At 41.1% G+C, this 15,734-nt stretch overlaps 1 protein-coding gene and 1 long non-coding RNA gene across 3 annotated transcripts in view; one reads left to right on the top strand and one right to left on the bottom strand.

The window, feature by feature from the left end:
• Nucleotides 1–403: 403 nt before the first annotated feature.
• The window catches only part of LOC309533163 (cytochrome P450 2J2-like), a 48,527-nt gene continuing 33,196 nt past the window's right edge, over nt 404–15,734 (bottom strand). For both annotated transcript variants that reach the window (XM_082224367.1, XM_082224366.1), the window contains 5 exons: nt 10,224–10,400; nt 8,175–8,316; nt 2,653–2,840; nt 2,089–2,230; nt 404–627 (listed from right to left, as the gene is read on the bottom strand). In XM_082224367.1, the coding sequence (XP_082080493.1) occupies nt 434–627; nt 2,089–2,230; nt 2,653–2,840; nt 8,175–8,316; nt 10,224–10,400 (843 nt within the window). In that variant the 3' untranslated portion in view covers nt 404–433. The remainder of the gene's footprint in view (nt 628–2,088; nt 2,231–2,652; nt 2,841–8,174; nt 8,317–10,223; nt 10,401–15,734) is intronic.
• LOC309533399 lies at nt 8,779–10,213 on the top strand. The gene is made up of 3 exons (XR_014220211.1): nt 8,779–8,807; nt 9,256–9,768; nt 10,115–10,213. It is a non-coding gene; the product is annotated as an uncharacterized lncRNA (long non-coding RNA).

The following is a 15,734-nucleotide window of genomic DNA, read 5'->3' as shown; positions in this document are numbered from 1 at the left end:
AGAAGTGCCAAATCGCAATCCGCATGTGCGCAGGTGCAGCACTGCAGGTTGTTAATAATAATAATAATAATAATAATAATAATAATAATAATAATAATAATACTTTATTTATACCCCAACCATCAGGCTGGGTTTCCACAGCCACTCTGGGCGGCTTCCAACAAAATATTAAAATACAATAGCCTGTTCAACATTAAAAGCTTCCCTAAACAGGGCTGCCTTCAAACGTCTTCTAAAAGTCTGGTAGCTGTTTTTCTCTTGTGCAAGCAACTGACACCTTCACATGGCCAACAGCATGCTGCCATCCGGTTTGAATATTGTGAGATGGGTTTTACACTAAAAGGGGGAAAGTGTCTATTTTAAGCAATGACAGAGGTTTGAGTAAAGTAGGACTAGAGGGACATTGAGAGGAAAATGGTGCTTTTAAACAAAATCAGAGGTTTGCATTGCCACGGGGAATAGCACAGAGTTTATAAGGATGGGGATGTGTTGTAGTCCCAAGTAAAGGCTCTTGATTGAGTTCTTTCACTCCTTCTGGCAGCTGGAAGCTGAATGTTCTCAGCAGGCTGGTCAGGAAGATGAAGATTTCGATCTTTGCCAACTGCATTCCAAAACAAATGCGAGCCCCTGAAGAGGAGACATGGGAAAGACAGCAACTGAGTAATAATTTACTTTTCAGTGTCAATTACTTCGCAGCTATAAAACATGCTATATAATACTTTGGAGAACTAGACATAGGAAAATGAGAAGAAGAAGAAGAAGAAGAAGAAGAAGAAGAAGAAGAAGAAGAAGAAGAAGAAGAAGAAGAAGAAGAAGAATTTGTTATTTATACCCCGCCCATCTGTCTGGGTTTCCCCAGCCACACTGGGCAGCTTCCAACCGAATATTAAAAACATGATATAGCATTAAACATTAAAAACCTCCCTAAAAAGGGCTGCCTTCAGATGTCTCCTAAAAGTATTATAGTTGCTTATTTCCTTGACATCTGCTGGAAGGGCATTCCACAGGGCAGGCATCACTGCCGAGAAGGCCCTCTGCCTGGTTCCCTGTAACTTCACATCTTGCAGTGTGGGAACTGCAAGAAGGCCCTCGGTACTGGACCTCAGTGTCCGGGCTGAACGATGGGGGTGGGGAAGCAAATGGTAGGGGAAGAGGGAAATTTTGGAAGGAACCCACAAGGGCCTATTTTAAAGCATGTTTCCATGCTTTACTTTCCTACATGTTTGTAATTTTAAATCTTTGTTGAGGTTCTCTCACCAAAAAGTACTTGCCCCAAACCTGGATCTTGGCAGCCAAGGAATTCTCCTTTCTATACACCTATTTTTGCCTTGACACCAATAAGAACATGTTAAACAATACTGTATAATCATTTAAAGATGAACCAGTCCTTTTTTTAATTTATAACATTCTCGTCAACAATTGAATAGGCATAATTCTTTGTATTAAAAAGTCAACAGGAGCCTTTAAGTTATCAGTGAGGATGTCTGCTGAATACTTGCAGGCATGGCGCAGACAACAATGCCTGGCTCCTGACACAGAGGGTGCAAAAATATTCCTTTGTTCTTTGAAAATTGAAACCTGAACATACACCAGCCTCCTCTACAGTTCAGAGTGTGAGAAGTACGGAAGTGGAATAGTTTAACTGCAGACTCAGTTCTGAGTATAGTTTCATAGCAGGCTAAATTACATTCCATGAAAGGAGGTGGGGGAGCTTTAGCCTTGTCACGTGAAAAGAAGTTGGATGGCATCCAGGAGTGACGTGTGACAGGGAGCAACAGCACCCTGGTGCTGGCAGTGTTACCTCTCTCAGGGACAGGGCAATGGGGTGGCAAGTGTGAAGATGTCCAGATTGCCAGTGATGGGGGCCCCATAAGGGTTTGGGTACCTGTGAGTCCAAAATCAGCCACCCAGAAATTCCCTAAATTATCAACAGCCTTGCCCCATCCTGCTGACCAGCAGTGCCACTCCTGCCAAGGGGATATTGCATCCATTCTGCCCTACTCTCTTGCTGATGATGATGTCATTTCCTGGAAGCCAACCAATAAGCATGTCTATAGACCACAACTCAGCTTGGACTTTTGCATTCACCTGCACCAAATGGCAGGTATTCTTCTCTGTCCACAAATTGTCCATTCTTGTCCAAGAAATGATTTGGGTTGAACTCTGCAGGAGTCTCCCATCGTGTTGGATCAAGAAGAACAGAGCGCAGATCAAAAAGAACGGCAGTCCCCTGCAAATAAGAAAGAATTAACTTGGAATGCATTCAGATCAACACATTCCAGGATTCTCCCTCACTCTCCCAGGACGAATCTTTGCAGAGTTCAAACTGAATGGAGTTTTGGGGGGACAGGTGGGTATTTAACAATGGCCATATTCATCCTCAACTTTTTTCTATTTAAAAAAATATTTCTATACAAGCAGAAACACAGCAGGGCCTCCCCCAACACCTGTTTCAAAAAGGCCTCGCTGAGACCTTTGGCCACTGCATGCTCCTCTGAGGTGCCACATTACCCCAGGAATAGCCCTAGTGAAGATGGAACTCCTGTTTTAGACTACACAGGAAGTTCCTGCATAGCTGGGGGCATCTCTGAATATGCAACCTACTCATAGACTCTTGGGATACAGGCGTGCAGTTGTATCACTCTTCTTTACCTTGGGAAAGAGAAAACCACGCATCTTCACATCCTTTGTACATTGCCTAGGAACCCCCATAAATAAGGCATATTTAAAGCGCTGCATTTCATGAATCACAGCATTGGTGTAGGGCAGTTTCTTCTTATCTTGATAGCAGATTGTGTGAGAAGAACCTAAAGCATCTTCTATTTCCTTATGGACTTTATCTGAAGAAAATTACAGAAACAGAAGGTTTATTTTGAATATATAAACTTCATTCTTCCCCCAGTACTTGGCATGGGCAATGTTAAAGGGCTAGAGCAGTAGCCAGAAGATCAAATGGAAAACAGATAATCCACATTCTTCTTTTGTCTTTGCGCTCCAGTACTCAAGGGGTGTGGTGAAAATGAATTGCTGAGAGGAGAATCACATTGTTCTGTTCTTTGGTGTTTTTTTACTCTGGGAGGCGTGCAGTTTGCCACCCAATTTTGTTTTGCTTTTTTCCCTTTGGAAGTGCTTCCCAATGATTTCCTGTGTTTACTCCCAAGTAAGCAAACTTTGGATTCAACCCAGTAAATTTTGCTAATAGGAGAGGAAAATACATATTCCCCAAAAATGCAGTTTTAGCAGTTTCTGTTGTGTCTCTAGGCTCATCCTCTCCTGTGTATTCTTCTGCTTATTTTTTTAAGCACCAACCACTTGTCTTCTGGAACACGCTGCACTCCCTTCATCACTGAGTTGCCCTTTTGAGTTAATTCTCTAGTTCTGTGATGGCATGTGTGCATGTAACAAGAAGAGCATTGTGCATGTTTCCATGCTACATTCCTGCTGTTTCATTCATGCATGCCTTTCAAACTAAGGTTGAATGGCACTTTTTTCCATTGCCAGATGAGAAGAACACTTTCCAGAAAGCTTTTCACTGTGACACCCGAAACCCTTTATGGACAGTGGATTTGGCCCCTATTGGATCTGATGTGATATTATAGATTGCTGAGAGAGAGAGAGAGAGTTTGCAGCGTGCTGGGATTTGGAAAAAGACAAGCTAAATTCTTGGATTGAGAGGGCCTATAGGTTTGGGCCAAAGAAAGACTCAAAAATTGTACATGACTGTATAGTGGTTTTCAAGACAAAGGAACAGAGGGACAATATTTTGGGTCTACACTATAGAAAAATATTAAAGACAAGCCAATTGCTTTGTTCAAGGAGATTCTAAAACATTTTCGGAACTTAAGGAATAATTACACAGATTTGGCTGGAGCTCTGAGAAGGAAGAATATCTTCTTCAGGTGGGAGTTTCCAGAGGGCCTCTCCTTCAAATTTCAAGGAAGGAAACAAAGAATTAGGACCGTTGAAGAAAAAACAAGGTTTTTTGGGGGGAACGTTAAGGATCTCAGATTGGAAAGCTCACAGGCACCAGGGGCAGGGGCAGGAGCTCCCTAATAGTACAAGATGACACTGGGAATTTACTCCTGGAATGTTAATGGTTTGAACTCACGTCCAAAAAGAAACCAAGTTTATCATGTGTTAGCAAAACAGAATTTGGACATAATTTGTCTGCAAGAAACTCATGTTACTAGACTGCATAGAAAAGGTGCTAACAGATTATATCCATAAGGACCAGGCAGGATTTCTGCCTGGGAGACATATGAAAGATAATATTAGGAATATAATCAATGTGTTAGAAAGGTTGGAACTTTTAAAAAATTGTAAAGCATTGTTAATGTTCATTGATGCTGAGAAGGTCTTAGATAATGTCTCATGGAGTTTTATCAAAAGGAATTTAGAAAGTATTGAGATTGGACAAGAATTTTTAAATGGTATTAATGCAATCTATTTTGAACAAAAAGCTAAAATTATAGTAAATACTGTGGTTTCAGAAGAAATTAGAATTGAGAAAGGAACGAGGCAAGGGTGCCCACTTTCCCCTCTGCTTTTTATTTCAGTTCTGGAGGTTTTGCTAAACATGCTAAGGAAAGAGGAAGAGGTTAAAGGTATAACAGTCGGATCTAAACAATATAAATTAAAAGCCTTTGCTGATGATTTGGTGTTAACTTTACAAGATCCAGATTCCATTGCAGTAAAAGCACTGGAACTGATACAGAAGTTCGGGCAAGTAGCAGGATTTAAGATAAATAAGACCAAACCAAAGTGTTGAGGGAAAATTTAGATAATGAGGAGAAAAAAATCCTACAGGAAAAGACAGGCCTTGTTTCTGTGAAGAAAGTGAAATATTTGGGTGTGAATTTATCAGTGAAAATTTTGAATTTATATAAAGATAATTATGAAAAATTATGGAATGAAATTAAGAGAGATCTTGAGGTTTGGTCAAATTTAAATCTGTCATTAATGGGCCAAATATTGGTGGTTAAGATGAATGTTGGGACGCGGGTGGCCCTGTGGGTAAAACCTCAGCGCCTAGGACTTGCCGATCGCATGGTTGGCGGTTCGAATCCCTGCGGCGGGGTGAGCTCCTGTCTTTTGGTCCCAGCTCCTGCCAACCTAGCAGTTCGAAAGCACCCCCGGGTGCAAGTAGATAAATAGGGACCGCTTACTAGCGGGAAGATAAACGGCGTTCCGTGTGCTGCGCTGGCTCGCCAGATGCAGCTTGTCACGCTGGCCACGTGACCCGGAAGTGTCTGCGGACAGCGCTGGCTCCCGGCCTATAGAGTGAGATGAGCGCACAACCCTAGAGTCTGTCAAGACTGGCCCGTACGGGCAGGGGTACCTTTACCTTTAAGATGAATGTACTGCCAAAGATGCTGCTTTTATTCCAAGCCTTACCAATTATCAATAATGTAAGATGTTTTAAAGAATGGCAGAAAGCAATGTCTAAATTTATCTGGCAGGGGAAAAACCCCAGAATTAAATATAAAATATTAACAGATTCTAAAGAGAGAGGGGGATTTTCCCTGACAGATTTGAAGATATATTTTTAAGCGGTGGCTTTCTGCTGGATCAAGGAATGGATTCAACTAGACAATATTGATGTGTTAGATTTGGAAGAATTTGACAATGTATTTGGGTGGCATGCATATCTATGGTATGATGAGATACCGGCTCATAAAGGTTTCAAAAATCATGTAATTAGAAAATCACTATATAATGATTGCATAAGATATAAAGATCTCTTAGAAAGGAGAACACCCAGGTGGCTTTCACCAATCGAAGAAAAGGCACAGAAAAAGCTGGATATGGAGTGTAAATGGTTGAAATATACAGATTTATTCTTGGAAGATAATGAAGGATTTAAATTGAGACCATTTGACCAAATTAAAGATAAATTGGATGGATGGTTGCAATATTATCAGATTAATGAATTGTATAAGCTTGATAAGAAAAATGGGTTTGCGACAGAAAAATCCAAATTGGAAATGGAATTGTTAGATACCAATGTTAAAAATCTCTCTAAAATGTACAATTTCCTGATGGAATGGCATACAAAGGATGAACAAGTTAAATCTGTGGTGACTGACTGGGCAAGAGATGTTGGACACAATATAATGTTGGAAGATTGGGAAGGGTTGTGGAAGAAAGGGGTTAAGTTTACTGCATGTACTGTATTAAAAGAAAATATTGTGAAAATGATGTATAGATGGTACTTAACCCCAGCAAAATTAGCAAATATTTATCACACAAATGACAATCTATGTTGGAAATGCAAAGAAAAAGAAGATACGTTTTTATCATATGTGGTGGACGTCTCCCAAGGTGAAAGACTTCTGGGAAAAGATTTATAATGAGTAGAAAAATATGTTGAAAAATACATTTATTAAGAAACCAGAAGCCTTTCTACTTGGAATAATAGAATTGGAATTGCCCAGAAAAGATGTTAGATTGTTTTTGTATGCCACTACAGCGGCAAGACTGCTATTAGCCAAAAACTGGAAATCGCAAGAGATACCAACAATAGAAGAATGGCAGACAAAGATGTTGGACTTTCTGGAGCTGGCCGACCTGACTGGAAGAATCCGTGACCGGAAAGAGGAGATACATGAAGATTGGAAGAAATTTAAAGAATATTTAGCTAAATATTGTGATATAAGATAATTAGAAAATTCTTGGAAGTAACGACTAGGCTTAGGGGTAGAATAAGAACATGTGTTAGTAAATATCAAGGATTAAAATATTAATAAAGGAGAATAGGTTAGTAAATGATAGGAGTTAATATTATTAGAAATATGAATTTGGAGAACTGTTATACAAGTGATATAAGGAAATTCAGTTAGAGGGTATTCTAGGAAGTCAGTTAACAAGGTTATGAAAATTAGGTAGCTGAAGAAGTAACTGTTTTTTGGGTTAAGTTTTTTGTATTGAAATGTGTTTTTATTTGTTGTGTGTTTTCTAACGTCATTTTTGTTATAAATGTGGAAAACTAATTTAAAAATCGGGAAAAAAGTTGAACATGAGTCAACAGTATGATGCAAAAGAAAAAAAAGACCAATGCTATTCTAGACTGCATCAGCAGAGGTGTTATTGTTTTGTTGTTGTTGTTGTTGTTAATTAGATTTATATACCACCCTATACCTGGGTGTCTCAGGGTAGTTCACAGAATAAAGAGTATAGGGAAGTCATATTCCTACTCACTTCTGCCTTGTTCAGACCACACTTGGAGTTCTGTGTGCAGTTCAGGGTACCCCAGTTTAAAAAGGAAATTGACAAATTGGAACGTGTGCAGAGAAAGGCAACCAAGATTATCAAGTGTCTAGAAACCAAGCCTTATAAGGAACAGTTGAGGGAGCTGCGTAAGTTTAGCCTAGAGAAGAGGAGAGGAGAGATGATAGCCATCTTCAGATACAGTGGTACCTCAGGTTGCAGACGCTTAAGGTTACAGACTCTGTTAACCCAGAAATAGTACCTCAGGTTAAGAACTTTGCTTCAGGATGAGAACAGAAATTGGGTGGTGGCAGCAGGGGGACTGCAAGAAGATCAAACCTCTCCATTCTGAAGGAAATCAGCCCTGAGCGCTCACTGGAAGGACAGATCATGAAGCTGAGGCTCCAATACTTTGGCCACCTCATGAGAAGAGAAGACTCCTGGAAAAGACCCTGATGTTGGGAAAGATGGAGGGCACAAGGAGAAGGGGACGACAGAGAATGAGATGGTTGGATGGTGTTCTTGAAGCTACCAGCATGAGTTTGATCAAACTGCGGGAGGCAGTGGAGGACAGAAGTGCCTGGCGTGCTCTGGTCCATGGGGTCACGAAGAGTCGGACACGACTAAACGACTAAACAACAACAACAACAAAGCAGGGGGAGGCCCCATTAGCTGAAGTGGTACCTCAGGTTAAGAACAGTTTCAGGTTAAGAAAAGACCTCTAAAAGGAATTAAGTTCTTAACCCAAGGTACCACTGTACTTTAAGGGCCATCACATGGATGATGGAGCAAGCTTGTTTTCTCCTGCTCCAGAGGGTAGGACTCGAACCCATGGTTTCAAGTTACAAGAAAAGAGATTCCACTAAACATCAGGAAGAACTTCAATAATCAATAACAATTAACTGACACAAGAATTACAGTCCACTCTAGAGATCAAAGGAAGCCCTGCACAGGTCTCCCTCTCTCACCTTGGATATCTGGATGACTTGCCAGGAGGAGAAGCGCCCATTTCATTGAACTGGTGGTTGTGTCTGTCCCTGCTACAAAGAGCCCAGAAATACTAAAAGCCATATTTTCTTCATCATAGGTGGACTCTGGGTCGTTTTTGCTCTGATTTTGAAAACGGGGAAAGTGACATGTCATTTACATGCATTACAATCTGTCCTTCAGCACTTATTTTATCTTACTCCCCCTGCTCCTATTAGCATACCACCAACACATGCTTCATGAGGGGTGAGGTGTCCTCTTACACTGCCTGAGGAGAAATAAGAAGGTGCCACCTCCACTGCCCTGCTGTCACTGCCACCTCCGTTACTTTGGTCACACAGCAGTGCCCACAATGTGGTAACAACAACAGTGAGGACAGTGAGATCTTGCAAGCGTTTGGTGAAATCTTGCAGGAAGAAGGCAAGAAGAAAAAATATTTTGACCTTTCTAGTGTAGAAATAAATGAGGCAGGAGTTTGAAGTCATATTTAGATTAGGAATATTTTCTTTAGGATTTGTTTGGTCCCCTGCTGATGAAAGTGAGGAGTGATTTTTCCTCTTGCTATGCATTGTAATGTGTAATGAAACAGCTGCCACAATACACTTGGTGAGTTGGTCATGTTACGATATAGAAGCAATGCGGCCGCGAGCTGGTAGCTTGAAAGTAAAACATAATGGGGATGTTGGGACTGTTCCGTGGGAAACAGAGGGACAGTCTATTCACAGTGCGAAGCACCGGAATTAGCTCAGAGTGAAATATGAGCTGTACAGGAAGTACAGGAGGAGTTTGTCTCTCGACTGCTGGAGTTTGAAGAGAGCAGTCGTGTTTTTCTATAACGCTGCAAAGACAGAAATAAAGGCATGTAAATACGTTTTGGTCTATCTCTTTCCCCTGCCTGGGGGGCAGGAAAGAGTGGTGTGTTCTTCTCACGCTGAGAAGGATCGCCTATCGCGACCTAGCCTGTATCCTGCCGGGGAATGCAGACAGGAAGGTCAACCGGAGATCAATCCGGGTGCCTGGAGAGTGGCCAGTTTCTCCTGATAAAGGCTTGATTCCCAACAGGTCATTCGTACTATTTGGGCATCCTTTGAGAGCCAGTGTGGTGTAGTGCTTAAGAGCAATAGACTCGTAATCTGGGGAACCAGGTTCGCGTCTCCGCTCATCCACATGCAGCTGCTGGGTGACCTTGGGCTAGTCACACTTCTTTGAAGTCTCTCAGCCTCACTCACCTCACAGAGTGTTTTTTGTGGGGGAGGAAGGGAAAGGAGATTGTTAGCCGCTTTGAGACTCCTTAGGGTAATGATAAAGCGGGATATTAAATCCAAACTCTCCATTCTCACTGTATGGGCACCACAGGCAACATTTCAGTGGTGAGTATGTTCCCATGAGTTTTACAGGGATTTTCAAACGTTTTTGCCCACTGCCCTGTTGGATCCATCAACTGATCTCCAGTGCCCACTACCCTAATAATAATAATAATAAATTTATTCAGAATAGTGGTTTGCACAACTCACTAAGAAAAATAATAACCCAATAAATCTGGAAAAAAGTAACTCAATGTCTATTTCAACTGATGTAGTGGTTCTAGGGGTTGCTCGTGCATAAGCCGGTGCAAACACCTGGCTGGATTGCCTGAGTGAGCCTTTTCTGTCCGGACAGCCACTCACCCGTGGCTGTCTCAATCGCTGGCAGAATCCGTCAGTGGGCATTTCTTAAACTTCTTCCAGCAAAGAAGCTCTTTGACGCCTAGTCTCCTCCTACTCTCTCTGCTTCCCCCATCTGCCCCCCTTCTCCACTGGTGCTACGCTGATTCTCTTCCCCAGAAGATGGGCTGCCTCTCCCAATCCTTGGACGCTCTCTGGAATCCCTCTGGATCTTGCTCTCTCCCTCTGGCACTGATGGCAGTTCCCTGACAACTGAGATTCAGGAAAAAAATATTGGTGTCCTTGGAAGAGATTAGTGTTCACTTATAACAGGAAATATAATGATTCCTTGGATGAGCAGCATTCAGTGTCAAAGCAGATACTTACTTTCTGCATCTGAAGCAGATAGAAATCAATGAGATCCTGTGGCTCATGCAGAGACTGATTCTCTTTATGTTTCTCTATCTCCTCCTTTGCAAATGAACGCACCATCTCTGAGCAGGACAAGGCCTTCTTGTGGGGCCCTGGGAGATGTTTCATGAGCCATGGGAGAATTTCACAAAGCTAAAGGAAAGATAGCAGACATGCCGTCATTACCATGAGGAAGCTTGGTCATGCAGTTCATGAGTCAATTCATTTGAATTAGCACTTAAAACATGACCCGGGTTATTCTTCAGAGCTAGCACATTAGTTTGAGTCTCCCCGAGAAGAAGGTAGGAGTCTGCAGCTTCTCTTGAATCTCACAATGACTGGTTCTGGGAAATATCTCTAGCCGAATATGTGAAAGAAAACTAGGGGTCAAAGTATTTTTCTAGCTCCCAGGCTTCATTCAAAACTGGGCATAATCCCAGGCCATTTGTTGGGAGGTGGGGGTGGCTGGAGAATACAGATGGGGAGACATTCAAGTCAGTTCACATTTAAGAGTAAATTTGCCTAATATGCAAATTGAAACACAGCCAGCCTTTGAAATGTGCAGTCCTCCAAATCTTGCAATGCCGTTTTGTTTATTTTATTTTATTTTATTTTATTTTATTTTATTTTATTTTATTTTATTTTTTTTATTCCCCAGTCAAGTAATGCCCATAGCTTCCTTCAAAAAATCAAACAAAGATGAGAGCAGTTTCCTAGTTCTGCTGGATCTCTCAGCGGCCTTGGACACCATTGACCGTAACATCCTTCTGTTCTGTTTAGAGGGGCTGGGAGCTGGGGGCACTGTTATACAGTGGTTCCGCTCCCTTCTCCTGGGCTGTGTTAAGAAAGTGGTGTTGGGGGGTGAGTGCTCAGACCCCTGGGCTCTCTCACGTGGGGTGCCTCAGGGTTCCGTCCTCTCCCCCATGCTTTTTAATACCTATATGAAGCAGCTCGGAGAGATCACCAGGGGGTTTGGGCTGGGTGTTCATCAGTATGCAGATGACATCAAGCTCTAACTCTCTTTTAAATCAGAACCAGTGAAGGCAGTGAAGGTCCTGTGTGAGGGCCTGGACGTCGTTGGAGGATGGATGATGGTTAACAGATTGAGGTTGAATCCTGACAAGACAGAAGTACTGTTTTGGGGGACAGGGGGCGAGCGTGTGTGGGGGGGACTCCCTGAGCCTGAATGGGGAAACTGCGCCCCTGAAGGACCAGGTGCGCAGCCTGGGACCGATAGCAGTCCATGGAGGCGCAGGTTAATTCTGTGTCCAGGGCGGCTGTTTACCAGCTCCATCTGGTACACAGGCTGAGACCCTACCTGCCTGCAGACTGTCTTGCCAGGGTGGTGCATGCCCTAGTTATCTCCTGCTTGGACTACTGCAATGCACTCTAAGTGGGGCTACCTTTGAAGGTGACCCAGAAACTGCAATTAATCCAGAATGTGGCAGCTAGGCTGGTGACTAGGAGTGGCCGCTGGGACCACATAACACCGGTCCTGAGAGATCTGCATTGGCTCCCAGTATGTTTCCGAGCACAATTCAAAGTGTTGGTGCTGACCTTTAAAGCCCTAAACGGCCTTGGTCCTGTATACCTGAAGGAGCGTCTCCACCCCCATCGTTCAGCCCGGACACTGAGATCCAGCGCCGAGGGCCTTCTGGCAGTTCCCTCACTGCGAGAAGCCAAGTTACAGGGAACCAGGCAGAGGGCCTTCTCGGTAGTGGCGCCCACCCTGTGGAACACCCTCCCTTCAGATGTGAAGGAAATAAGTAGCTATCTTATCTTTAAAAGACATCTGAAGGCAGCCCTGTTTAGGGAAGTTTTTAATATTTAATTCTGCCTTGTTTTAACACTTGATTGGAAGCTGCCCAGAGTGGCTGGGGAAACTCAGCCAAATGGGCGGGGTATAAATAAATTATGATGATGATGATGAAACCTTTAAGAAGGGAGTTTTCCTCTTTCCTAGTTTTCTCATTAAAGATAAATTACTTATATTTTCTGAATAAACCTCTCTAGCAAACACTTCGGAGGTTGGGTCTCTTCCATTGCCTTTCCTTACAAGAACTTTGTTCCCAATAACAAAGAATATTAAATAAGACAAATACATATCCTGGGTTTGCATCATGGCAATCGGAGGTGAGAGGGCGGAGAATAGACCCGATCCCCATATAAATAAATGCTAGCCAAGAGGTCTCAGAGTAATGAGACTTCCAGTTTACCATGGAGCCAAGTGCAAGCGGGATTCAGCCCTCTGGGTAGAATCCAGCTTTTCAGGGGGAAATGGGGGCTTTGCAAGGGCGTCGCAAGCCCCCAAAAACCTCAGGAGGAAGATCCTGAGGGCAGGTTCCTAGCTAGCCAAGGAGCGGTCTCTCCGCTGCCTGAAAAGCCCCTTTTAGGAGCAAAAAGAGCAGCAAGATTGAGACACCGGCGCTGGACACCATTTTCTACCCTCGAGAAGCGCAGCCTCAAGCTTACCTGGCACAGCGGTAGATTCAGAAACAGTAAAAAAATCCGGATTTAATTGGTGGAAATAGTTGGAAAAAAAGAATTAAGAATGATTCGGAAGCAGCAGGGTGGTAAAAAGGAGGTCAGCCCCGACTGGGATCTTATTTATATGCAAGAAGTACCCACGGAACAAAAAACAGTGAGTTGTCCTACAACGGAATATTTAATTTAATATAAACACTTTACTTAAGACTGTGTATTAAACAAAGGAGGGGGGTGAAAGCCGTTATTAAGGGTTTTCTTTTTGTCTTTTTTGTGGGTTTCTGGGACTGCAGGAGGAGAGTCTTCCTGGAAACTTATTACTTTAGTTTTTAGAGAACTGCATAGTTAACTGTTAAGAAGCCTCCTGGTGGAGTTTTTTCTTCTTTATTTTTTACATGCCAAAGCAGCATTTTGAGAAACTGCCAAGCCCAAAATGAAATAGAAATATTTGCTATTATCTGGTTCTTTATTTTGTTTTATTTTATTTTATTTTATTTGGAGGAAAGCTGAGTAAGAAGAAGAAATTGTTTACCCACTCTCCCCTTCCTGCTTCTGACTTAGCTGACGTGGACATTGGAGTAGAAGGACTTTGACTGACTATTTTTACATTTTATGGTGCCAGACTGTGCTCTCGGGGATGGATTAATTTTGGTTTTGCTTTTGAAAATCTCTGGCTCTGCTGCTTTGGTGAAGAGAATTTTCTTTTTTCCTTTTTTCCTTTTTGCTCTTTTTTATTTTTTATTTTTCTCCTTTTCTCCTTTCTTTCGTTTCTCTTTTTTGTTATTCACTGATTTTTTTTCTTGGGATTACTGGATTAAAATTTGGCTGGTATGGTTTTGTTGGAATTTTGATTAAAGGATTGGATTGGCCAGGCAAGTGGCGAAAGAATATTTTTATTATTTTTGGTTGTTCCTTTGGTGGTCCCTATTTTTCTTCTTCTGATTGTCTCCTTCATTGTTCTTCTTTTCAATATTATTATTATTTGCTTATTCTGATTATTTATTAAGACATTACGTTGGATTAGCCAAACAAGAGGCAGAAAACTTTCTTCTTTCTCCTTTAATTATTTATTTTAAAGAAATTTGGCCTTCCAAAGATTCTTAATATACACCTAGTGGAAGGAAGAAGAGAAACAATGTCTCAGACACAGAAAAAAACAGGAGAAAGTGGGACAACTTTGGAAAGAAGAGGATCAAAACAGGAAACTGAATTTAAGGGAGACATTTTAAAAATGTGCACAGAAATTAAAAAAGACATTAAACAAAGCGAGAAGAATTTGGAGACGAGACTAGAATCAATGGATATTGATATGACAGTTAATGAATTGAAGGGACAGATGAAGGAAATAACAAAAAGAACGCAAAGCCTGGAAGAAGGAATGAAACAAACAAACAAACAAACAAAAATGAAAAAAACAAGAAGGGAAATAAAGAAAGAGGAAGAAAAGGTTAAGGGAGAAGTTTCAGAAATTAATAAAACACAAGAAGAATTGTGGGATGCGATTGCTATGAATGAATTGAGGCAAAGAGAATTCAATTTGAGATTGAGATCTGTGCCTGAAGTACAAGGAGAGAATCTTTTGGAGAAACTCACAACGGAGATTGCACAATGGAAAAGTATGGAAGTGGAAGACGTCAGAAAGACAATTCAGAACGCTTTTAGAATTAAAACAAGGACTGTCAAAGCAAAGAAATTTCCAGGAGACTGTTTGATTATATTTAAAGATAGAGAAATGAAGAATTTGTTTTTACAGAAAAACAGAGAAAAAAGGCTGTGCATTGATGAAGTTTTTATAATTACTTTTAAAGACGCCCCACTTCGTCTGCTGAAAAAACGTGATCATTACAAACCATTGACACAGACATTAAGGAAGAATGAAATTGAATTTAAGTGGGAATTTCCAGAAGGGATCTCCTTTTACTACAAAGGGAAAAAGTTTAAATTTACAAGCGTTGATGAAACACATAAATTTCTGAGAAGATACAAAGAGCTGGGGAAAGGGGAGGAAGCAACAGTGGCAGGAACAGCAGGTCCGGTAGGATTGGAAGAAGAAGAAAAGGATAGTAAAGAAGAAGAAGAAAAAAAAGAAGAGGAAGAGGAAGAAGGACAGGTTTAAGACTTTTATACTTTTACTGGTAAAGGGGACACAAAATAGCACTGAAATTATGGACATGGAATGTTAATGGAATTAATGACAAAAGGAAAAGAAAGAAAATTGAACATTTCCTTTAAAAAAAGAATTTCGATATTATTTGTCTACAAGAAACTCATGTGGCGAGAAAGCATAGAAGAGTACTGATTAATAAAAAATTGGGAAATGAATTTGTTTCATCAGACGGAAGCAGGAAAAAAGAAGTGGTTTTGTATATAAAAAATAAACTTGAGGCTCAGCAAATATTTAAAGATGAAGAAGGTAGGATAATTGCGGTACAAGTCACATGGCAAGGCGAAAAATATATAATAGTCGGAGTGTATGCACCAAATGGAAGGAAAACAGAATTTTATAAAGATTTAAAAGAAAAACTTTTTTAATTTGTGGATCAGAAAATTATAATAATGAGTGATATGAATGGAGTGGTTTCAATGGAAATGGATAGGTTGAGGCCAAGAGAAAAATTGGAGGAAGGAAAACTACCTAAGACTTTTTTTTTTCAATGATTGAGAACTGTAATTTGGTAGATGTTTGGAGATTAAGACACCCATTACAAAAACAATTTACTTATTTCTCAGAACCAAATCAATCAATGTCAAGAATAGATTATGTGTGGCTAGCCAGCTAGTTAACACCAAGAGTGACAAAAATAGAAATACAACCAAAAATACTTTCAGATCATAATGCAATAAAATGTGAAATAAAAGAAATGGAGGAAAAAACCTTTCGATGGAGATTAAATGAGAACCTATTGGATGATCAAAAAATAAATGAGAAAGCACAGAAAAACTTAACTGATTGCTTTGTGAATAATTGTAACAAAGGAACAGAAATGAGTGTAGTATGGGATG

This window comes from Podarcis vaucheri (assembly GCF_965113315.1).
Source record: "Podarcis vaucheri genome assembly, chromosome: 5".
NCBI lineage: Eukaryota > Metazoa > Chordata > Lepidosauria > Squamata > Lacertidae > Podarcis > Podarcis vaucheri.
Note: the sequence above shows the minus strand (reverse complement) of the source record. Positions and strands in the feature narration are given on the sequence as shown.